We start from the raw sequence: 23877 nt of genomic DNA on the forward strand, positions 1-23877 counted from the left end.
ATATAAATTAATCAAATCTTTTCTTCCATGCTAGTCTTCTATTATATAAGATTGCATGGCATTTATAATTTCTATGAATTTTATTATATTTTTGATGTTATTATATTTATATTTGCAAAATTAACAAATAATTTATAATATTTTTATATTAAATATATTTGTAAAATATTATATGTGGCATGATAGAAAGTAGATAATATTTAGTTCAATGCTTGTAGATCGATTCTTTCCAAAATAAATGCCACTTCAATTACAGTTTTGAAATCATAATTATAAATCAAAATTATAAAATATATGTTCATATAATTTCTTATCTAAAATATTAGAAAATTTTTATCAACTTTTTTTTATTTTATTAATTTGCTGTAAACTAATGCATATTTTATCAATTAAGATACACTTTATTTGTGCAATGAATTTAATTCAATCAAAAAATAATTCAATATTATTTGCTTTAAACATCTCTTATTTATTATACCTAAGTTGTTAAATAAGGTATAAAATTGGCAAACATTTTGTATACAAATATATGTTAAATATGCATGCAGGAGCTACTTGTAATTGTTATTAATCATAATGTTAATAAAACACTATAGATGATATAGTTGTTCTTAGATAAATATTGTTTGTTCCATAATACATTTATAATTAATTTATGCATAAATAAAATATTATATTCCTTCCATCGATTTTTTTTATTTCCTTCAAGTGTTATATATTATAAATAAAATAGACATTTATCGAACTACATAAATTATGAAACTTTATTTGTTCCATTATCGTATAGTAACATGAAGTCTCTCTGTTGCAGCTTTCTCTATTTTATGATGAATATCATTAACTTCTGTTTTTAATAATGTACGTTCCATATGCCTATACACTATAGTATAACAATGAGATATTCTTTTGGTTTTAGGGTGCGCAAATACATCATTCAATATAACTTGTTCAATAATATCACCTCCAATTTCTCTAACTAGTTCATAAAAATTATTAGAAGTATAATGATCATTTTCTGGTAACCAAAAACTTATATCATTTTTGCACTGTGGATAAATGCTGATGGCCTGTAAACATTTATTTTATAGTCAATATTATATATACAATATTTTTAAAAATATATTTATTGATCGTATACCTTGTATTTTATCTTTTTATTAACATCATCTACTTTGAATTGATTTAAAAAACCAGTATCAGTACTCCAGAACAATCTTATGTCTGGTATATTGTAAAGGCACATAGCTAGACGTTCTAAACCCATTCCAAATGCCCATCCCATGCGATCTCCTGCTCCAGATTTATTTAGAATACTTTGTCTTATAACACCACAGCCTAATATTTCTAGCCATTTATTTTCATGAAAAATTTCCAACTCCCACGAAGGATGCGTAAATGGGAAATATTGATCAATCCATCGACATTGTATATCTATTCAAATGATTTCCATACATTTTTTCTCAATAAATATAATTAAAATATTTATATAATTTTATTATACCTTGTCCAAAAATTGCTTTTGCCAAGCCTACTAAACAACCTTTCAATTCATGCTCCATTATTTTTACAGACTCTAAAGTATGAGAGCCTTGTTTTTCTGCTGATTCTACTTCTCTAGAATCAAATAGCTTTAAGTCACCTGAACCATTCACATTTTTAAATATTTCTTCTCTTGTACATATTCTAACAGCATCGATTTGATGAAAAACAGGATAATGAATAGAATCTATTTCGTCTCTACGATATACATCACCAACTATAAGAAAATTATTTAATCCCATTGAAATGAGATCTGCTTGGTGAGCAGTTGTGTGAGCCCTCAGTAAAGTATCATGATTGATATAATAACAATCATTTTTCTTTCTACTAGGATGATCTTTGGGAATGAGTAAAGAATCAAAATTTTGTGTAACAGTAACTATAGGATTTAAATTGTCAAATACGCTAAATAATGGGTTTCCAGTCCTGCTACGGTAATTTTTATAAAAATAATCAATCACCCGTTGACGTACAAGAGACAATGGATGATATTGAATAACATGTAAATTACATCCTAATTTTGAAATAATTTGTGGCGTGACATTTGTCCATTCATCTATCAAATATTTTTGTCCTAAAATTTTTAATTCATTTGGGCTTTTATTCACATTAATTATTGTTGAAAAATTTCTATTGATTATTAATTGCTTTGTATATTTAAAGAGAGCAAAATAAGAATGGTACCTACAAAAATCATATATTTAATATTATATATTGAATTAAAAAGTTTAAATCTGTACATATTTTTACATACCATTTCAATATCATTATGTTGATATTATAATTACATTTAGGGATATAATACAGTAAACTATTGTTTAATAATTTTTATTAGATGCCATTGTTCGAATTATCCTAAAATTTAAATACACGTAATAAGATAAATAAAATAGAAAGATTTATAATAATTACTATTTTATAAAATATAATTTATCAATATTTTCCATTAAATAATTTATAAGAAAGGAGGTTATTATGTAATTAACTTCACAATTAAAATATTAAGATAATAAAAAAATTTCAAATGTAATTTTATTATTTATATATACCTTTTTATTATAAATATCCTTTGCAACACAAACAATATTTTAATTAACTATTGATAATTCTACTATATATAGGTTATATAAAGTAGTAAAGTATTTTACAACACAGTTGAGAGAAGCCTTTTAGTGACATCAAGTTGCTTCAAACGTTTGCCAAATCTTTGCAATAATAGACAATAATAAAGTGAGATAAAATATAAAAATGTTATGTATATTTATTTATATTGCAAAAGATTTTACAAATTTATAACTTGTAATATTATTAGTGAATAATTCAAATTATTACCATTTATTGTCCTCTTTCTGGATGATACACGTGTGCGAAAAGTTAGGTTATAATATTGTTTGGATCTTGCTTTAGATATAGATAGTAAGTATCTAATCGATAAATATATTTATTTATTATCTTTTAATATTAAAAAAAAAAAAACGTTAATATCATCATAATAATTTTATTTCAGATCATGACAAGATATACAAGGGCAAAGGGATCCAAAGCTTCAAATGAACGCTTACCCAATGATGCTACTCCATGGCATGTTATGAAACAGCAATTAACTGAAAATGAAACAGAAAAGAAGGTAAAAACAGCGAAAGAACTTTTAAATGAAAAACACGAATCCATTGATAATACAGCAAGTAATAGTTGGGCAAGTTTTGATGATGAGAAATACGATAAAAAAGTGACTCAAGATGCGATATCTAACAAAATTAAAAAGAGAAAACATATTAACAATGAGAATAAATCAGAAACCCAAATGGAAAATAATGTTAATTTAGATAAAAAAATAATAGACAATGAAAATAATTCTGTACAATCTCATCAAGTTTTAAGCAAACGACAAAAACGTAATATGAAAAAACAGAATAAGAGTCTGCATGATTCAACTACTACAACTTCAACAAACGAGGAAGAATCTAAAATTAATAATACTGATCTTCCTAATTCAAATCACAATGATATTAATTACCCTTCAAGGTTCAATAAAAATTATCCAAATGGAAATAATTACTTTAATAATAAATTTAATCATTATAATGGTAAAATGTTCAAACAAAATAATAAAAGGAAGCCTCCAAAAATTAAAGATGACAAAGAACATAAAAGAAGAAAGCCTGATTGTGGACCTATCAAAATGATGCTTAATGGGGTAGAAATAGAGATAGTCAAGTATGATGGATTTCCAGTAAAGAAAGAAGATGCAGAGAGATTAAAAGATTTACGACAAAAAATGGTAATGCAAGGTACGTATATTTTTCATATGAAAAAAAATCTTAATATATTATCTGGTACATTGCAATGGTATATACTATAAAATGATTCTTTAATTTCCAGGTATACCAAAATCAGAAATTGATATTGCAATGAAATTGGAAAGAAGAAAAGCTGAAAAGGAATTGACACGTGCTAAAAAGCATGTTTGCTTTCATTGTCGTAAATCTGGTCATAATTTATCAGACTGTCCTGAACTTGCAAACGAACAATCTGGTACAGGGATTTGTTTTAAGTGTGGTTCAACTGAACATACTCATTTTGAGTGTAAAGTGACTAAAGCTCCAGAATACAGATATGCAACTTGCTTTATCTGCCGTGAACAAGGACATATTTCCAAACAATGTCCAGATAATCCTAGAGGTATCTATCCTGATGGAGGAGCTTGCAAAATTTGTGGAGATGTTACGCACTTGAAAAAAGATTGTCCAGATTTAATCAAAGAAAAAGAAGAATCTATAATAACAGTAGATAAAATTACGGACGGTACTTTAGAATCTTTGGATTCAAGCATTGAGAAAAATAAGAGTGATAAAGATAAAAATAATACAAAAAATAAAATAGTAAAATTTTAAATTTTGCGATGAAAATATTAACTTCTTTCATATGCTATTATGTGTATTATATTTTTTACCTATAACATACAATAATGGTTGAATCAATACATTAGAAATAAAAGATGTACTAATGTGATTCATATGTATAATATATATACAACGCTTTTTGATGTACAAACACTTTAAGTGATTTTTTTTTTTATAAGAAATCTGATATCAGACATGATGTTACATTTATTTAATTAATGCGCTACAATTTATGCATCTCGCATCATATATTTACATATTTGAATTTAATTATAAATTCTATTTCTTATATATCGTACGTAGGATTACATACATTGTAAGAGAATCGTTTTCTCTATTGTTTACAAAAAAAAAAGGAAGGAAAAGAAAATTTATGTTGCATAATGCATGTTCTTTTTTTTAATAAATAAACTTTTCTTTTTAGTAAATTATTGTAGCTCATTGATATCAGATTTTCATTATTTACAAAAAACGCTTTATTAAAGATTAATGTTCTACCATTTATCAACATATTCTTATCTACATCAGCTGCTCTATAAACATAATTATTTAATATTACATTAGTATTTATATATTTTATCTAAGTCTGTATATTCACAATGTATTATAATAAAAATATTAATCGAAGTATGCATACGCTTTAACTAGATTTAAAGTTAATATATTTAAATAAGGAAAGCAAAATATATTTGAATGAATACTAAACTTTCAATTAATTGCAATCATGCATAACACGATATTTTGTACAATATGTATACATTTATATGTACTTAAAATAATTATTATACCTTTTTCAAAAAGTGCAGTTTTTGTAAATATATAATATATATATTTCTGTTTATATTACATTTTCGTTCTTATATATTATAATATATACATATAATATATATATATATATATAAACTGTACCTTTTTTTTTGTTTTTTAATTAATTCCTACAGTATAATTTCAATATATTGTTATTTTTATAACATAATAGTAATCCGGTTTATGTAGGATTAAGTAATTATTAATAATTAATTAAATTGATTTTGTATAACATTATTAGCATACTTCAATTAAGTATAATAATTGACATCATTGAACGCAATTTAAAGATGAATGTCATTTAATTTTCTACAGAGAAAAGATTTATGATTTTAATGTAATGATATTTTATTTTATGAAAAATTATATATATATATATATATATAACTAATTCATTATCAATAATCAACAAGAAGACAAACTAAAACATATATTAATTGATTATGACTTCAACATATGTAAGATTCCTTTCGAAGCCAAATATTCTTTGAATTATTCAGAAAACAAATATATTCTATAAGTACTCATATAAACGATTAAAATGAAATTTACAGAATTTTTATCCAGAAAAAAAAAAAAATAAAAACAAAAAAGAAGAAAAAGAAAGAAATAAAGAAAATGTAAAAATATAATTGCAATCCCATTAATATTTAAATTTTTAGTTTTCATATTTCGAAATATCACATTTATCGATAATGATTTTATAAAAACTCAAGAATCAATATTATCTGAATTATAATATGAAATATAATACTCCATAATACAGTATTTTTAAATATCATATTTCATCAAATATAATCAAACGAAAACATAAGAAGGGATTTATGTAATAATGGTCTTAATTATTTAATTAATGTTAGAATTAATATATCCAGTAATTATTATACATGCTGAATGATTTATACAGTTAAAAACTAAAAGTCATCTGTAATATTACTATATCTTGCACGCAAAAATATTTTGTAATGAATATATTGCTATATCCACACATGCAAAGAAATGATATATATATATATATCTCACTGAAAGCAATAATTGACTATTTTAATTACAATAAGACAAATTTCTCTTATACTGAATTTAAAGCAATATAATATTATTCGTCATACCCACAGGCAAACAGTACCACAAAATTTACTAAACTCTCTTATAACTTTTTCATAGATTTCATAGAAATAAATATTAATTTTTACATCATCACATATATATATATAATATTATGTATGATAATATATATACCCTACCATCTAATTAGCCCCTAATATTTTGTTGTATTCAAATTTCGAATTCAATTATAAATCAAATAGATGTTTTATTTAGATGTAATTATCATGATTTAACTGTCATAAATACCGCTCTCTTGATTGTGATGTATCATATATAATAAAAATGTATTTCCATTTTTATTTCATTCTTTGGTATGTAACATTTCCATTGCGAATTTCATGATTTAATTTGAATAATATATTTAAAATATATTGAGAATTAATATTCTTAATCGTAAAATTTTTGTGGACGTTTGTAACAATGAAAAAAAAAATTATTTTCAAACTGCACCTGCTAGGTAGCTTCTGCTTTATGTGCCGACTCTATGATTTCTTTGAGACATCGTCCAAATTCTTCAATTATAAGTCTTTGCGATGTTTCATCATCAAACATATCGCGCTCAGCTTCATAAGCTTGTGCCATTAAGCACTGACAAGTCATTTCTACTACCTTATCAGTCAAAAAATTAAATGGTTGCCTAGGCAATATAAAAAAAAAATATATATTTTATTAATTATATCGAAATAGACGAGTTATGTAATTTATCTTCTAAGTATATCACAGATGCATTATTACATATTATTAACTACAATCATATGCATTACAAAAATTGATTTATTATTTTATATAATTACATACCTTGCACCAGTATTTGAAACAGCAGGGGGTCTGAAAGCCATTTCAGATAATTGTAACTTTGCTTTATTTAATGTTAATTGTGCTGTCCTTACTTCAGCTGCATCTGCCAAATCTTTTAATGATTTTTTTTCTAAATTAGGTTCTTCTATATTTCGACATCCTATGCATTTACAATTTGCAGAACACGGAATTTTAGCCTAAAATTCATAAAATCTCTCTTAATCTTACATTTTTATTTTACAAATTAGTTCTTTATTAATATTTCGTTTATAATAATTAGTTTGTTAATAATATTATTTTGTAATAAATACTTAATAATTATTTTCAATACCTCATAACATTCACAATAATTTTTTAAACATCCACTTCGTTTACAATTACATCCTTTATTGTGTCTACGTATATCATCACCAGTTTCACGACCTTTCCCAATTTTTGGACGAAAAGCATTCGGATTACGTTCCAAACACGATTTGATAGCTCTTTGCCTTTCTTCTTCGTTGCCAAGATTATTAGAGCAATTATTACAATTGCACATATGACAAAACTCTCCATTTGCAAAACAATCACAATATCTGTGTGCGATTATATCCATATTTTAAATCAATATCAAGTTTATAAGAATATATTTAATAAGAGTGCACAAAGAATAAATAATTTTTATTCCTTCTAAAAAATAACACTTTAAACATTCCTATTCTTTTATATGAAAATATATATCTTCGATTTCAATATATATCTCTGAAGTATAGAAGCTTATGTAGACTGTCATTTTTATAATGAAATATTAATAAACAAACAAATAGTAATTCATAGCCTACTACTACTATTGGATATGAACATAATTCTGAAGCATATATTATCAATGAATAAAATATGTTACATACATTTCATTCAATATAAAAAAACTAATATTGTGCAACTCTTAATATTAATTATACATATATATATATATTTTTTTTTTCTGAATTACTTACAGTTTAAGACATTGCGATTTAGTGCAATTACACGGTTTCCTCGGTCTAATACCATTCGGTTCAACATTTGCATATGATCTTTGAGATACTTTACTTTCAGAAATAGATCCAGAAGTTAAATTGCTAGTTGGACTTTGTAAACTTTGTGTATTTCCTAATAAGTTAGGAGTAGATTGCTGAGATTTTATTTTTCCATCGTCTGTATGCTGCTATTTCAATGAAACATAATATAAGTAATACCTTTTTTTTCCTTCTTTAATTTAAAAATAATATTTGGAATAAATTTGATATAAATATATATATATATATATATATATATATATATATATATATATATAAATACACACTATACCTGTTGTATATATTGTGCTGGTAAAACGACAATATTACTAACGTTCGAATTAGCTGAAAGAACGGCTTGACCAGAAGCAAGTTGACTTAAAGCAGATGCTGGTATAGCAACAGCATTTTTCGATTGACTTCCTACTGTTGCAGCAGCAGGAATTAACAATCTCTGGCCGCTTCCAGTTAGAGTAGTCTTTGGTGCTACTGTTCTTAACGATTGATTACTAGTGTTTAAAGGAACAACCTGTAATTAAATTTATTAGAAATAATAATTGATTTAATTAATAAGATAATAAATTTTATCTGTCATATGTGTTCTTATTATACATTTTGTACCTTTACTATCTGTTGTTGTCCACCTAACTTTTGACTTACTCCTACAGTTTGTAAAGTTTGTGTTTGTGGTTTTGATTTACCTACAGTAACAACATTAGTACTTCCAGATGAAGGAGTACTCACCAATCTGACATATTGCACCTATAATATAAATATATATATATAAAAATTTTAATATTATGTAATAAAAAAATCATATATATAATAGAACAAATAATTTTACCTGTCTTCCTGGCATTTGAATTTGATGTACTTGACTGGATCCAGTTACAATATTTTGATTTGCAGGTATTCTAATAACTTGTCCACTTCCTAATACCGTTCCGGGCTTTAAAGAACTCTAAAATAATATATAATATATCATGTAAAATTATCTATTAAGTCGTTTAATATATTTGAAATCAAATAAATTTATAAAGAATTACCTGTCTAATAATTACTTTTTGCGGACTTGGCTGCACATTTGTTTTAGTTGAAGAAGAAAATACTGATTGTTGATTTGAAATTGTAGATGCTTTAACTTGAGAATTAATTATTGGCGCTGGTAAAATTTTTGTTGGGGATTTTACAGCATTACTGGGAACTATTGTCATTTTAGATGATTGAGACGATGAGGACTGAACCACTTTGTTAACAATAATACCCTTTAAATGATATGAAAAAATTATCATATGAGAATTAAATAATTTGACATTTTTATAATATGAAAAAATAATATATACTTGTTTTTGTGGAGTTGATGGTAAAATGTGCTGAACTTTGTTTGTAGTTAATAATCCCATTTGTTGTGCTTGTGCCAATGTTATAGTTTTTGTTGGGCTTGTTATATTTTGACTACTTACATTACTACTTAAAAACTTTATTGTTTGAGCTGGTTGAATTTCATTCTGTGAACTTGTTATAAGAACTTGTTGTCCTGGTTGTGCTTGACTTCCAGCTAATATCATTTTAGTATAAACCTATGAGAACACATATTATTAATATATTAAATTAGCTTTATTATTAAAATATAAAATAAACAAAATATATAAAATCTTTCTTACATTCCGATTTTGTTGATTACTTTGTACTGAACGTTTGGTTGTTTGCACTGTTTTTACATTTTGTATATTACTTAATGTAATACTCCCAGAATGGCTAGTTGCCATCACGGGCTTGTTTGCTTGTGTAGATCTTAATTGTAGAACACTACCATCCGCAGGTTTTGCTGTTATAAGGGTTTGTGCTATTGATTGTAATTGTCCAGTTGATGCTGATGCCGGATGCGAAATTTTTAGAATTTGGCTAGTGCCTTGCCCACTTGCTGGAGAAACTATCATGATTGACTGACTTTGAGTAGCTGGGCAAATATTTTGTTTGACCTATGGATATTGTTGTTAAAATATAAAGAAATTAGTTTTACAATAAATTTTGTGAGATAAAAATACCTAAAGATAAAAAATAAAAATACCTGTACTGCAGATACAGGAACCCTTTGCAACGACGGCTTAGTTTGAAATATAATATTTTGATTATTCTGACTTGCACTTGTGAAAACTATTTCTTCCGCTTGAATTTGTTCTGAAACTTCAGACATTTCCACATCAGGTACAATAGTTTCAGCCTCAATGTTTTGCTCTATCATTACTTGCTCTTCGTCAGTAGCCATGACTTCTTCCGCATTCATACATTCCAATTCAGCTTGAATATTCGCAAATGCTTCAAAATCATTTGATGTATATTGTTCATTGTTATGTGACAGTGTTAGAGCACTAAGATCTCCATCGCCTAATGTACGTGAATCAAGAGCTAGAGGTTCAACTAAAGCCCTTGCATTCTGTCCTTTATTCAAAGACATGACGATATTACCTATCAAAAATAACATATAATATTGTAAATATCATTATATTAACCATAATGATCTTTTCTATATTTTAAGTTATTGATAATTTTCATTAAATAGTAAAAGAGAGTAGATTAATTCTTCGTAATTTTATATTTGATAATATTGAACTTTTATAGGACTAATATATTTTATACAACTAATATATTTTATACAACTAATATATTTTAAACGACTAATATATTTTATACAATTAATATATTTTATGCAACTAATATATTAAAGAATAAAATAATGATAGACTGCATAAATATTGTCTATTGAAATTGATTATTGTAACAATACGTTTATGTTATTCTTTATTATATTAAAAGTTATAAATAATTAATGTCTAAATTTTATCAGTATTGATGCAGATAACTGTAAATACTACTAGAACATATGCAGGTTAGAGATATATATAATATTAATAAATATTATAAATAATGTAATACAAATTTAATATATTAATATAGAAGAAATGATCCAAAGAAGATAACTGTATACAAAATCACTTTACAATATGTTAAGCAAATCAGACCATTAAGTAAGAATTTAAAAATTCAAAAATTCAAATCTTGAAGAAACATGAAAACACGATTGATGAATAAAATATATCTTAAATACGTACTAATATAGATAATAATGCAGATGACAGGTCAATTCTTGACTCTTAATTATTAGAACAATCAAATTTGAATGATGATGGAAAATTCGAAGAATGAACCACTCAGGAACATTAGCGCCATTTATTGCTAGAACGCGCCATTTTCCGTAAAACGAACTGGTACACGTATTTAATGAACTTTAATGCACTCATTTTAATTCGGCAGAAACATTCTGTTCAATGAAAAACACTCCAAATATTAATTGGTAAAATTTAATGAGAATCTTTCTAAACATAAGCTCGATATCACACAAAATTCAACTTAACCTAAAATTCACCAATTCGTATCAGGTACGTACAGTGTTGGGTGGGGGCGTGCCACGAAACTCACATTATTTATGATAAAATCGTTATATATATGGCGAACATGCTCCCCAAACATTACAATGTCATTTAAATGCTTTCAAAAAGAAGTTCCACGATTTATCGTACATACCTACGCGTTCCCTTGATATCTCGAATTTGTTCAAAATCACGCGCCCACCATTGCTGTCCCACAGTGCACTACGCACCGCTGTGTACAAACAGACCTAAAGGTCGTTTAATGCTAAAACGACAAATTATAGATAAAATAAATGTTTCACGATAAACACAAAATGAATTCTCTTCACGATTAAGTTACAAAGAATCAATATTCCTTTTAGTAGCTAAATTGGCCAACAATGCAAAGCGATATTTTCGCGCACTTTGCAGATTTCGATTTCGCCATTTTTGCTGTTCCGCGGCTAAAAACACGTCAACCAATTGAGCGCCCTCTTGAACCAATAAAAAAGAAAGTTGTCTGTAAAAAAATTAATCTCAAAGGCGCTAAAGCAATAAAATTTAAGGAATCAAACTTTTTTAATTATCACTTCTTTCTAATAAGTTTGTAATAGGCTATATTTTTTCTGTTTAATATCACACATAATCTATAGAAAATTAATATAAAAAATGAAAGTATAATCGATATAATTATAAAATGAGGTAGTTGATTTCAGACATATATTTTTTATTACATGTCAAAAGCTACTACTTCCTAAAAAACATTTTAATCATTTAATATATGTATATAGATCGGTAATTAAATATATATATATATATTAATATACAGATAATTCATTTAATTTTCTGTTGTTTAATGCTTTTCTATAACGAGTGTATATTGTTTAAATATTTTATATAAAATTTTTCATGATATCATTCTTCTTTGGCGGGAAAGTAATGATACGATTGGTCAAATTCTAAGATATTGTTATTTGATTGGTTAAATTATATTCGATATGATATTGTGTCGTAAAATATTAAAACTGATTTTATATTATTTTACTAATACAAAATAATCTTGTTATTCTATTTTTAAAATCTGTTTATACAAAATGTGTTAAAATTATCAGTCAATGAAATAACTAAATATATATGTATATGTGTGTGTATGTATGTGTGTGTGTTTTTATAGGTGTAGAAAATTCTACAACGCCACCAAACGACATCATGCAATTATTTTATAGAAATAGAAGTTCGTCAATTTAAATATCATGAATATTGGTATTTGTTCTGAAATAAATTGTAGTTCGTGGCCGATGTTCGTCGAAAAGATGGTGACGGTAGCCGCTGTACGTCAACAACTCGCAAATTTGGCACATTCTGGCGGTTCTCATAAGGATCAAGCCGAAAAGTAAACGCAATTAAATAAATCTCATTTATTTTGTCCTTATTGCGCGATAAAAAAAAACAATAATTTTTTTTCTAGGTATCGTTCAATTTTAGATGCGATACTAGCTTCGGCTAACTCAAACCAAACACAAGCCAACGGAGAGCTTGTCGATGCTTTAAAGGCTTTCATCGAAGCAAGTATGTTGTTTTTATTATCGTCAATGACATTTTTAAATATATATGTTCATTTATTTATATATAAATAAATAATAACGAATTTATGCGTTTCAGTTGTAAATGAAAATGTAAGTCTAGTGATATCAAGGCAAGTTTTGACAGACGTTAGTAGTAGATTACTTTCTCTACCTGATGAAATTTCTAAGGCTGTCTCACATTATACTTTAGATAAGGTATTTTGCTTTTTTCAATTCGAATAGAACACTTTTATCATATTAGGAAGATACTTAGATTATTTTTATAGGTTCAACCACGAGTTATCTCTTTTGAGGAACAAGTAGCTAGTATAAGACAACATTTGGCTGATATTTATGAACGCAATCAAAATTGGCGAGAAGCAGCAAATGTGTTAGTAGGAATACCACTTGAAACAGGACAAAAGTAATTATTTGTAAACTAAATTTTATATGCAAATAGTAATCTATTAACTTTTCGAACATATATATACATATATATGTATATGTATAATATGAAATTTATAATATTTTGCAGACAATATACGGTTGATTATAAACTCGAAACTTATCTTAAAATTGCACGATTGTATCTAGAAGATGATGATCCAGTACAAGCTGAAGCTTTCATTAATAGAGCATCTCTCTTGCAGGTAATAATTTAAAGATATATTTTATGTCATAACAATATAAATCCTCTATATATAATATTAATTATTTTATTTCTATATTTATATTATAGGCAGAATCTAAAAATGAACAATTACAAATCTATTATAAAGTTTGTTACGCGAGAGTATTAGATTACAGAAGAAAATTTATAGAAGCGGCACAAAGATATAACGAATTATCATATAGATCTATTATACACGAAGATGAACGAATGACTGCTCTTAGAAATGCATTAATTTGTACAGTACTTGCTTCAGCTGGTAATTTTATATATATATTTTTTTTTAATGTTTTGATTTATAAATTGTAATAAATTAGTAACTAATTTATAACAGGACAACAAAGAAGTCGTATGCTAGCAACATTATTCAAAGATGAACGTTGTCAACAACTTCCTGCATATTCAATTTTGGAAAAGATGTACTTAGATCGTATAATTCGTCGTTCTGAACTTCAAGAATTTGAAGCTCTTCTACAACCACATCAAAAAGCTTGTACTATTGATGGATTGGGATCTACTATTCTTGATAGAGCCGTTATTGAACATAATTTATTATCTGCTAGCAAATTATATAATAATATTACCTTTGAAGAATTGGGTGCTTTACTGGAAATTCCACCAACGAAAGCTGAAAAAATTGCTAGTCAAATGATAACTGAAGGCAGAATGAATGGTTATATTGATCAAATTGATTCTATTGTACATTTCGAAAGTAAGTATAAATATTAATATATCTTCCGTAGGAAATAATTAATTTTTATTTAAAATAATTTTTGCTTTTTCAGCACGTGAAACATTACCAACTTGGGACAAACAGATACAATCATTGTGCTATCAAGTAAATCAAATAATAGAAAAGATTGCCCAAACTGAACCAGAATGGATTGCAAAAGCAATAGAAGATCAACTAGTTCACTAACATCAGTCTTTGTTTAATAATGAAAAGAATTCTCATGGTATAGGTAATCTACTTTTGTGTTTAATTTTTCATCCAGCATTTGGTTACTATCACTTTCTTATGATCAAACATACAGATTTATTATGCTAGGGAAGCTTTTACCTTAGTATATACAAAATCTCTATTGTATTATTATTATAATATAAAGATACAATTTTTTCAAAAGTTAAAAAACTTGTAAGCGCTACATAAAAATTATAGAAAACTTTCATGTGTCTAATTTATAGATTACCCAATTTCTGTGTTTATTATCCAAGAAAGAAATTAAACAAATTTATAAAATAAAAAAAAAACGGTAGTAAATATTGATATATACATATAAATAGTAAGAAAAAAAAAATTAGATGTATTTTCTGTACAGATTACATTATCCCTACTATTAATCAATGTTATTAATGTTAAAAAAAGAAATAGGAGAGATATTTATATTATTTATCAATTTTTTATGTTTTATAACTCATAATTAAATTAACACTATAAAACTTTAACACATGTTATTTTCAAAACTCATTTATATTTTCTATATAAAATAAAGCTGTGGAGTAATAACTATAAAATTGTGTTGGTGATATATTAGAAACTTGGAAAATATAAGCCATATTTAATGTAAGATTTGCAATTATATATTGCAATTTTTGTTATAAGTTTTGATTATACACACATATATATATATATACATATATGTATATCATGAACAAGCGATTCTAAGTCCGAGTCTAGTCTAGTGAAAAACGAAAGAAAATGAAAGAAAAAAAGATATTTGTTAGTTTATGCAGATTTACGATTAAAGCAAATATTTCCTAATTTCGTAATAAATTAAAAAATAAAATGGCACTTATTTACCAAGAATTGAAAAATATACCTACCCAGTATATGTAGTGATATTCCAGCAATAAGAAAAAAAAATATATATATATATGTATTGCGGTACTAAGAATAATATCTTTATAAATTTTATAGCATTATTGTTTTAATAGTTATTTGACATAGATAATGAATGGTCTAAAGAAATATCAGATTAAAGAAGGATATTGTCTTTAAAATGTACTAGAGCTAGACAACGACTTAATCTCACTATTTACATTATAAGTAGTATAATTGAATATATGAGATTGTGTACCACATGCATCAATCTTTATGATATTATATCATACTAGGAACAAAATTGTTGTACTATGGGGCATTGATAAAAGATATGTTATGTGCAAAATAATTTTTTGTCAATAAAATGTATTGCTCGTTTTGTGAATGAATATTAGAATTCTTATATAAATACATTGGTGAGAAGTACTAAATTCTGTTGTTTGAATAAGTCAACAAAGTGAATATACATGCATTATTGCAAATTTTCTTGTAGCACATAATGGCAGTCAAGTTTAATATTAATTTATGTGAATGTAATTTCACATATATTTTATCCCCTTCTTTGGTACAACATTGTGTAGCAAATATTTTATTTTGTTACAGAATTAAACTGTTCTGAAAAATCTAGTAATAAATTATTATATATATGTAGGATATTATTAAAGTAAAGAACGAATAATCATACCACACATATCTTTTTTTACTTGCATTATAGAAGATACTTTTTTAACAATTCAATGTATTTTATCCCATGATTATGATTTTAAATATATTTAGTCCTTGTAACTGCTTAAAAATGATGCATAACCTTTTTGTGTGGCATCTACTTAAGGATAAACCTATCTATATGTTATAGGTAATATTTTTATTTTTATTTGAAGCATGTACTGTGTTGCAGTTTTTATGACATAAAAGTCATGAAGTCTAACTTTTTTAGACATCTTTTTTTTTTCTTTCTAAACGTTAATACTTAAGCCTCAAGATTTAATGCTAAACCAATTTTGTGTCCACCAGAACTAAAGTTCTTTCCATCAATATTGGTAGAAAGAGTCAAAGTTACACCTGTAAAACATATTAATGAAATATATGAAGAAAAAAATTGATAAATATATTGACTCGGTGTGCTTAATATGTTACAGGGGAAAATATATTAATGAAAAATGAACAATATAACTTGGACTTACCATCGCGAAGTTTCTGTTGATATCCCAAACCTATTTGAAGTTGAGAATTAACTTTGGCCCTAACACTTGCATCATTATCAAGATTATACTTGGTACCAAGTCCAAATTGTGTCACATTATTACTTGAATTCCAAGCCAAATTAATGGCACCTTCCAAGTCAGGTTTTACTTTATGATAAATGGAGGCACCAAATTCACGCCCATTATCTCTATATTGACATTACCAAAACAAATATTATTTTAAATAAAAATTATTATTATCTATTTGAAATATGTAATGCTTACACAGAAGTGTGGAAAGCAAAATCAGAAGCAGTAAATCCAAGAGCAAAATTATTCTTTGTAAGCTTGCTTCTCTGCGAGTCGAAAGAAGCTTGATAACCAGCAAGCCACCCTGAAAGCAATTACAATACAATAAATTAGAAGTTACATTAAACTTTTTTGTGCCTATTCCATTATCGCCTTACATGTTCGCCCTGGAATATCATGAAAATCACAAACACGAATCAAGGAAAAGATTAGAAAGGAGCACTTATGGAATGGATTGAACATTTAAATAATAAAATTTTTATCAGTTTCAAAAAAATAATTTAAAACAAATATTTTGGGAAGTAGGAATGATAATTAAACAATAATATTTTCGTAAAAGATGTTATAAATGATGTTGTTAATTTTTTTATTTACACAACTTGAATGTATTGCTGTTATAGATAGAAGTGCAATAGAATTAAACTTAGTATATCACATATAATAGGTTTATAAAAAAAGTGAATATTTATTTACAAAAAAATGTTTATAATTACCTTGATATCCTACAACTGCAGTAGCATTAATGAGTGGACCGGTAGAAAGACTTAAATCAAAGTCAGCAGTTGCTGATACATTTTCATGTTTGTAAGTAGTCTTCAATTGTCCTGTTTTAGTGCTGCAGTAGAACAAGTTTTTGTTTGGTCAAATAAATTTAGTTTTACAATTAACATAAAAGATCCCTTACCCAGTCTGAGGTGAAAAAGTACAACTGTAACCAATGCTAAGTCCATTAAGTAATTTATCTGCGATAGATATATCAGTTGCAAGAGTATTATCGGTATTCCATTTCTCACTAAATGTCAAACCATATTCCTTGATTTTATATTTGGTTTCCAAGGTAGCAAATACTTTTCCAGTATCTTGATTAGATACTCCACCACTGGAGAACTCAACGCCAGAATCAGTCTTGGTTTTGACATCTAATTTTAAGAGGCCAAAATGATAACCATTAGTAAATACATCACGAGCACTTTTGCCAAGATCTTTGTAAGTCGGAGGAGCCATATTCGTTAAAGTTCCTGAAAGATTAATATTATTGCATTGTAAATATTTTATATTTTAATTTAAACCTAAACAAATAAGTTTTAAATTTATACAATAGATGAGTAAATATAACAAATTTAATTTTTTTCTTTTTTTTTTCTTGTATTGTACTTATAATAATGACAAAAAATTTATTATTATTATATATATATATATATACACACATATATCATTTTTAATTATATAACAGTTAATAAAAAGGGATTTAGATATACGTAAAAGTTCTTAGATTAATCTTCGAACCAAAGTATAAAATATTTCGGACAAAGATACATTGTTGAGATAAAACAAAAGAATGTCCAGAGATAAAAAAGAAAGGAACAATTTTTATCGCCAATAAACTACAACAACGTTAACTATCAGTAATAATTGAATTTGTTAAAAAAAGAAAAAAATATATTACGTTGCCAGGAATTGGTTATGAAGAAGGTGGGTTCGTGGCGTTACGCGAAAATGGAATGATATTGACCTGTTTCAGATATTACATAAGGACCAGAAAGATAATTTTTGTTTTATATTTGACTAGGAGAAATTGATACAAGTCCGATAAGCGAGGTTAGTTATGAATCGTAAAGAAAAAAAAGGAAAACGTTTAACCCGTATAATCAGAGAATTGTTTCGAAAGAGAAGTAGTATTTCGATTAAAGATCGCTGCCATCATACAAACGACATTGCCTCTTACTGATTAAAGCCGGTAGATATTTTTTTCCGTACTTTCGTCGTGTCCATACTCTTTATACATTTATCGACGACCCAATACGTAATTATTATTTAAAATTACGATATCGTTTGATTTTTACTTACAGTTTTATGTCAGGAGATAACTCGAGTATAGGAAATCGTGTGACTTCACAGAAGAATTGCGTTACACGAGACCGTCTACCGTTGATACTGAGGGGAGATATAGGCTTATGTCTATCTGCGCATGCGCCGCCGAGCTAAACCTTAAATTTACAAACATTTTTCTTACGCTATTTTTATACACTCCCGTCTTTCGGACGACTAAGTAATTGAAATTATTCTCTGAAACATCATTTATATATATATATATATATGTATACATTTATTTTTCTATTATAAAATAAAAATTCTTTTTATTTCATTTATTTCATTATTGCATCGATCATCCTCCAGACTATTACGTAACCTCCAAGGAGTTATACCTCCCACCATGACTCTGCATAGGCGTGGATTTTGCACGCATCGTATCTGTTTTATCTGGTGCGTTTATTGAACTTTGCTAGCACAAGAATTATTTCTTAGAGTAAACATTTTTTTTTTTTTTTAACGCAACATATATTTTAATTTAATAACGATTACATGCAAAATACGAATTACTTATCTTCAGCTAACTTCTCGACTCTTTCTTTATATTTTTATTTTCTTTCTTTTTTTTTCTTGCTTCCTTTCTTTCTTTCTTTTTTACTTTTGTTTTTCTTTTTTTCTTTCTTTTTTTTTTAAATATGCCTACAACCAAGTTATAAAAGAAAAACAAAAAAATAAACAAAAAAAAGAATTGTAATAGATCCTTCTAAGTTTCGTATTTCTTACGAAATCTTATATATTATTCGTATTATGTAGTTTAGATACTTATTGTTAGATCTTCATAGTCTGTTGCACACAGGAGTAATTTATGTTATTCTACCGGAAACCGTATTATATGTCTATAAATTAATTTTTCTTTAGAATTTCTAATTATATCTATATAAAGAGAGAATTATTCTGATATCAATTACATTTTTACAATATTTTTTATATGATTCTTAGATTAACATCTAATGCAAGAGACAAAAGCACGTGTATTGAACCTTATGGTATGCGCTTAGGCACGTGACATCGAAGAGCTAAATAAATAACATTAGATTCTAAATAAAATCAAAATACAAACGTATGACACGGCGTGTTTAAAAACTTTAATAGACAATTATATCATTTATTGTTGTTCAATAATAGACAATTAATTATTTATAACTATTGCATCTCTTTGCATTATCTTGCATAAGTTCTTTCAAAATCTTTTTTTCTTGCCGTTCACTTTTTGTTTGATTTTTATTCTTTTGTATTTTTTTTTTTCAATTTTTATATATATATATATATATATATATATATATATATTATTTTTTTTGTTAAATATCTATTTTTCGTACGACAGAAAAAGTTATATTAGTTTGAAAAAAAAATGAACATAAGTAAAGAGACTTTCCGTAGATCAACTGCGGGATCTAAAAATATATCTACTGGTGGTCCACGGTAAAACGGTGCAAAACGTTTCTATAGTATGCATCTGTTGCTTTCAAGTCAGTGGTAGAACTTGGTAGCATGTTCTAGATTATACTATTGGCAAGATCAGCCAATTGGTATTTTTGATAAAATATATATATATGTATATATATAATAAATCAGACGAATTTTGTTTTTAGTTGTCCGAAAGTACTCAACGAAGTCATTTGCTTATTATTAGTTGTAAGAAAAGAAATTAATTAAGGATAGAACAAAGTGAAGACGAATAATGTCGGAAGAAAAAGTAAGTGTTTGTTTGTTTATCTTTCTTTATTTAATAATATATTTTCCAAATACTCCACGCGATGTTGTTTTTTTTAATTATTTTTTTTTTAGTGCACATTATTTTTTTTTCTTGTGCAATTTTAAAAGCGCACAGTTCGAAAGTGTATATAGTGAAACTACAAAGTATCAATGCATCTTGGCCATATCAGTTTTAATAATAATTTAATTATATATATATATATATATATATATATATATATATATATATATATATGTATATTTATGAAGTGAAAATATTTAAAACAAACATTTAAATTAACGTCAATGTGTATATTTTTTAGGAACCGGTTCAAACGAAGGCTTATAATATTCGCCAGAATGATAAAGTGGGAAAGTAGGATCGATAAAAATTTGCTTCGTATAATTTTAATTAAAATATTCAATAAGAAAAAGATTGAAAGAAAACGAATATTATTTTTTTTGTTTTTATAGATACATGGTTGCAAGTAGAGAATTGAAACCTGGTGAAGAAATCGTGACGGAGATGCCATTCATTGTTGGACCAAAGGCTTTCACTTATCCTTTGTGTCTTTCTTGTTATGTACCATGGCCACCTACCCTTAAAGATAAGCCACTTTGTTCGAAATGCAGTTGGCCAGTTTGTGGTCCAGAATGTGAAGATCAACCACAACATAGAGACTACGAGTGCCCGGTAATAATTAATTAATTAATTAATTAATTAATTAATTAATTAATTAAATAAATTTTGTGAATCCTCAAAATTGAATTTCTGCAATGAAAATATAATTCACATGTATATGTATATTTATATGTAAATAATATGTATATATATTTTATGTTTTATGTATCATGGTTGTATAGGTATTCGTACAAGCAAAAGAAAAATTTAATGTATCCGCGGCTTTGGAACAAAATAACGAAAATGGTGTTCCCCAATTGGAATGTATCACCCCTTTGAGATTATTATTAGAATCTTTAAAAAATCCAGAGAAATGGGAAAAGGAAGTGAAAAGTATGGAAGCCCATAATAAAATAAGAATTCAGAAACCTCATTGGAAGTCGGATCAAGTGAATGTCGTTGAATATTTAAGGAATCAACTCAAATTGGACAAGTATAATATATACATACATATATATATATATATATATATATATATATATATATATAATGACATTAATCGATTTACAAATTAATTTATATATATATTATACTTAATTTATGAATTTTAGATTCTCCGAAGAAGAAATACAAACGGCTTGTGGTATCTTGGAAATTAATACTTTTGAAATAAGAACTTCGAAAGGATTCAGTGCTAGAGCACTTTATCCAACAGTTGCAATGATGAATCATTCTTGCGTTTCAAACACATGTCATAGTATATCTCCTTCAGATTATAGGTAAATATTACAATTTTTTATTATATTAATAATTATTATCAATTTTTTTTTTATAACACTGGTAAGAATTGTACCGTGTATAAGTATTATATATACGCTGAGAACAATCAAGATATACCGAACAGCCATGGTGTTAGCACATCTTACGTAGCATAATAAATAATTAAAATTTTTTTCTCTTTTTCTTTTCAGGATATACTTACGTACTACTATCAGGGTACCCGAGGGCGGTGAACTTTATGGAAGTTACACGCATTCTCTTTTCCCAACAATGTTAAGAAGGGAACACCTTTTCGAAGGGAAACACTTCGCGTGTGCTTGCCCACGTTGTTCAGATCCAACTGAGCTGGGAACGCACATGTCTTCATTGAAATGTAATAAATGTGATAATGGGATAGTCTTACCATTAGATTCTTTAGGTACTTAAAATAATTATTATTATCATATATATCATATATATAGTAGTAAATCTATTCCTAATTTTCTTATATACCAATTAAATCTATATTACCATTATTTATTTTACATGAATATAGACGAGAAGAGTATATGGAAATGTACTCATTGCGAGTTCACGACTCCTAGCACGGCAGTTAAAAAAGTATTTCAATTAATTCATGCTGATGTCGAAGCTGTCGAAACCATTAGCGGTGCTGATGGGTCTGATGCCATTCACGAGAGGGAAACCGTTATGAAAAAATATCGTTCGGTTTTACATCCACGACATGCTTTCCTTACCATGTTAAGGTAATTATATAGAGGGCGAGCCTCTAATTCCTAGACGGATCAAAAATTCAGTAGATGATTTTAAGTATCATTTTCTATAACTATAAGCTTGTAAAACTACAAGCTAAAATTAAAATTATACAGAGTAAATTATAAGTCTAATTATAAGCTTAACAAGATTAATAATAATCCTAAAATATATCGAAAAAGAATAATCGATTTTTAAAATCACCTTATGTACTTTTGACTCATTTTGTACTTTTAAAAAGTTTTGTTAAATTTTTGAAAACAGATATACGTCTGATCAAAATTATGATGGTAAAAAAAAAAATATCATTACATTTTAGACATTCGCTGACTCAAATGTACGGACGAGTTGATGAATATCTATTGGACGATTTGCCACTGGTAGTATTAGAACACAAAGTCGACATGTGTAGATTGTTACTTCAAGTATTAGACGTCATAGAACCCGGTTATTCGCGAATAAGAGGTAAATATTTCTATTTATATATGTATATATATATATATATATATATATATATATAAAATATATACAATAGATATATTATAAAAGAATCTTATCAATAAATGAATCATAATGAATGTATTTTTTAGGAATGACGTTATACGAATTACACGCGCCTCTTCTCTTCTTGGCAAAGGATCAATGGAATGCCGGTACTATCGATCAAGCTGGATTGAAATCAAAAATGATAGAAGCTTCGATAATACTGAAGGAAGCTGCAACTATCTTAACTTTCGAACCTACGGATACACCTGAAGGTCAAATAGGAATTGTTGCTAAACAATCATTGGAACAACTCGAACAATCTATTCAAGAATTATAATTTATTTTAATTTATAAATGTATTTATGTATTATAATTTTTCTCTACATGCGCATAGATGTAAACAATAAAGTATTTTAATGATAATAATCAAATGTCTCGATTTTCTTTTTTCTTTCAGTAATCACTTACAATAAAGTTTTGATAATTACTATTCATGCACACACACACATATATATATA

The 23877-nt window shown here is 26.5% G+C and overlaps 6 protein-coding genes across 16 annotated transcripts; 3 read left to right on the forward strand and 3 right to left on the reverse strand.

The window, feature by feature from the left end:
• Positions 1 to 602: 602 nt before the first annotated feature.
• Positions 603 to 3132, reverse strand: PheRS-m (Phenylalanyl-tRNA synthetase, mitochondrial). 2 transcript variants are annotated; one of them, XM_085656673.1, is made up of 6 exons: positions 3102 to 3132; positions 2872 to 2963; positions 2294 to 2394; positions 1502 to 2223; positions 1139 to 1431; positions 603 to 1067 (listed from the first exon to the last, which is right to left on the reverse strand). In XM_085656673.1, exons 3-6 carry the CDS (start codon positions 2305 to 2307, stop codon positions 777 to 779), a joined length of 1320 nt encoding a protein of 439 aa, XP_085512799.1. In that variant the 5' UTR covers positions 2308 to 2394; positions 2872 to 2963; positions 3102 to 3132; the 3' UTR covers positions 603 to 776. The 2 variants fall into 2 exon arrangements, with proteins under 2 accessions (XP_085512799.1, XP_035731616.2); XM_035875723.2 differs by lacking the exons at positions 2872 to 2963; positions 3102 to 3132 and adding an exon at positions 2589 to 2732.
• Positions 2813 to 5217, forward strand: LOC118445801 (uncharacterized). Its single transcript, XM_035875726.2, has 3 exons — positions 2813 to 2955; positions 3047 to 3830; positions 3922 to 5217. Exons 2-3 carry the CDS (start codon positions 3050 to 3052, stop codon positions 4431 to 4433), a joined length of 1293 nt encoding a protein of 430 aa, XP_035731619.2. The 5' UTR covers positions 2813 to 2955; positions 3047 to 3049; the 3' UTR covers positions 4434 to 5217.
• An 886-nt stretch (positions 5218 to 6103) lies between these two features.
• On the reverse strand, positions 6104 to 12081 carry LOC118445770 (protein lin-54 homolog). 9 transcript variants are annotated; one of them, XM_085656642.1, is made up of 12 exons: positions 11777 to 12081; positions 11305 to 11513; positions 10263 to 10660; positions 9856 to 10173; positions 9238 to 9771; positions 9036 to 9152; positions 8813 to 8953; positions 8484 to 8720; positions 8132 to 8340; positions 7486 to 7729; positions 7155 to 7351; positions 6104 to 6993 (listed from the first exon to the last, which is right to left on the reverse strand). In XM_085656642.1, the coding sequence occupies exons 3-12, from the start codon at positions 10647 to 10649 to the stop codon at positions 6810 to 6812; spliced, it is 2568 nt and encodes an 855-aa protein (XP_085512768.1). In that variant the 5' UTR covers positions 10650 to 10660; positions 11305 to 11513; positions 11777 to 12081; the 3' UTR covers positions 6104 to 6809. The 9 variants fall into 9 exon arrangements, with proteins under 9 accessions (XP_085512768.1, XP_085512766.1, XP_085512765.1 ...); XM_085656640.1 differs by having other exon boundaries at positions 11640 to 12081; XM_085656639.1 differs by having other exon boundaries at positions 11608 to 12081.
• A 721-nt stretch (positions 12082 to 12802) lies between these two features.
• On the forward strand, positions 12803 to 15079 carry CSN4 (COP9 signalosome subunit 4). Its single transcript, XM_035875666.2, has 8 exons — positions 12803 to 12994; positions 13070 to 13170; positions 13264 to 13382; positions 13454 to 13590; positions 13702 to 13816; positions 13906 to 14095; positions 14171 to 14548; positions 14622 to 15079. Exons 1-8 carry the CDS (start codon positions 12855 to 12857, stop codon positions 14753 to 14755), a joined length of 1314 nt encoding a protein of 437 aa, XP_035731559.1. The 5' UTR covers positions 12803 to 12854; the 3' UTR covers positions 14756 to 15079.
• A 622-nt stretch (positions 15080 to 15701) lies between these two features.
• On the reverse strand, positions 15702 to 19150 carry LOC118445775 (voltage-dependent anion-selective channel). Of its 2 annotated transcripts, none has more exons than XM_035875671.2 (6): positions 18599 to 18720; positions 17837 to 18170; positions 17646 to 17767; positions 17128 to 17236; positions 16843 to 17051; positions 15702 to 16720 (listed from the first exon to the last, which is right to left on the reverse strand). In XM_035875671.2, the coding sequence occupies exons 2-6, from the start codon at positions 18154 to 18156 to the stop codon at positions 16629 to 16631; spliced, it is 852 nt and encodes a 283-aa protein (XP_035731564.1). In that variant the 5' UTR covers positions 18157 to 18170; positions 18599 to 18720; the 3' UTR covers positions 15702 to 16628. The 2 variants fall into 2 exon arrangements, with proteins under 2 accessions (XP_035731564.1, XP_035731563.1); XM_035875670.2 differs by lacking the exon at positions 18599 to 18720 and adding an exon at positions 19000 to 19150 and having other exon boundaries at positions 15708 to 16720.
• A 1459-nt stretch (positions 19151 to 20609) lies between these two features.
• On the forward strand, positions 20610 to 23758 carry LOC118445772 (SET domain-containing protein SmydA-8). Its single transcript, XM_035875665.2, has 9 exons — positions 20610 to 20719; positions 21042 to 21094; positions 21193 to 21412; positions 21583 to 21833; positions 21952 to 22119; positions 22312 to 22538; positions 22656 to 22866; positions 23193 to 23338; positions 23464 to 23758. The coding sequence occupies exons 1-9, from the start codon at positions 20705 to 20707 to the stop codon at positions 23694 to 23696; spliced, it is 1524 nt and encodes a 507-aa protein (XP_035731558.1). The 5' UTR covers positions 20610 to 20704; the 3' UTR covers positions 23697 to 23758.
• Positions 23759 to 23877: the final 119 nt, after the last annotated feature.

Source organism: Vespa mandarinia, chromosome 4, assembly GCF_050613455.1.
Source record: "Vespa mandarinia isolate Hongniang chromosome 4, ASM5061345v1, whole genome shotgun sequence".
NCBI classification, from domain to species: domain Eukaryota; kingdom Metazoa; phylum Arthropoda; class Insecta; order Hymenoptera; family Vespidae; genus Vespa; species Vespa mandarinia.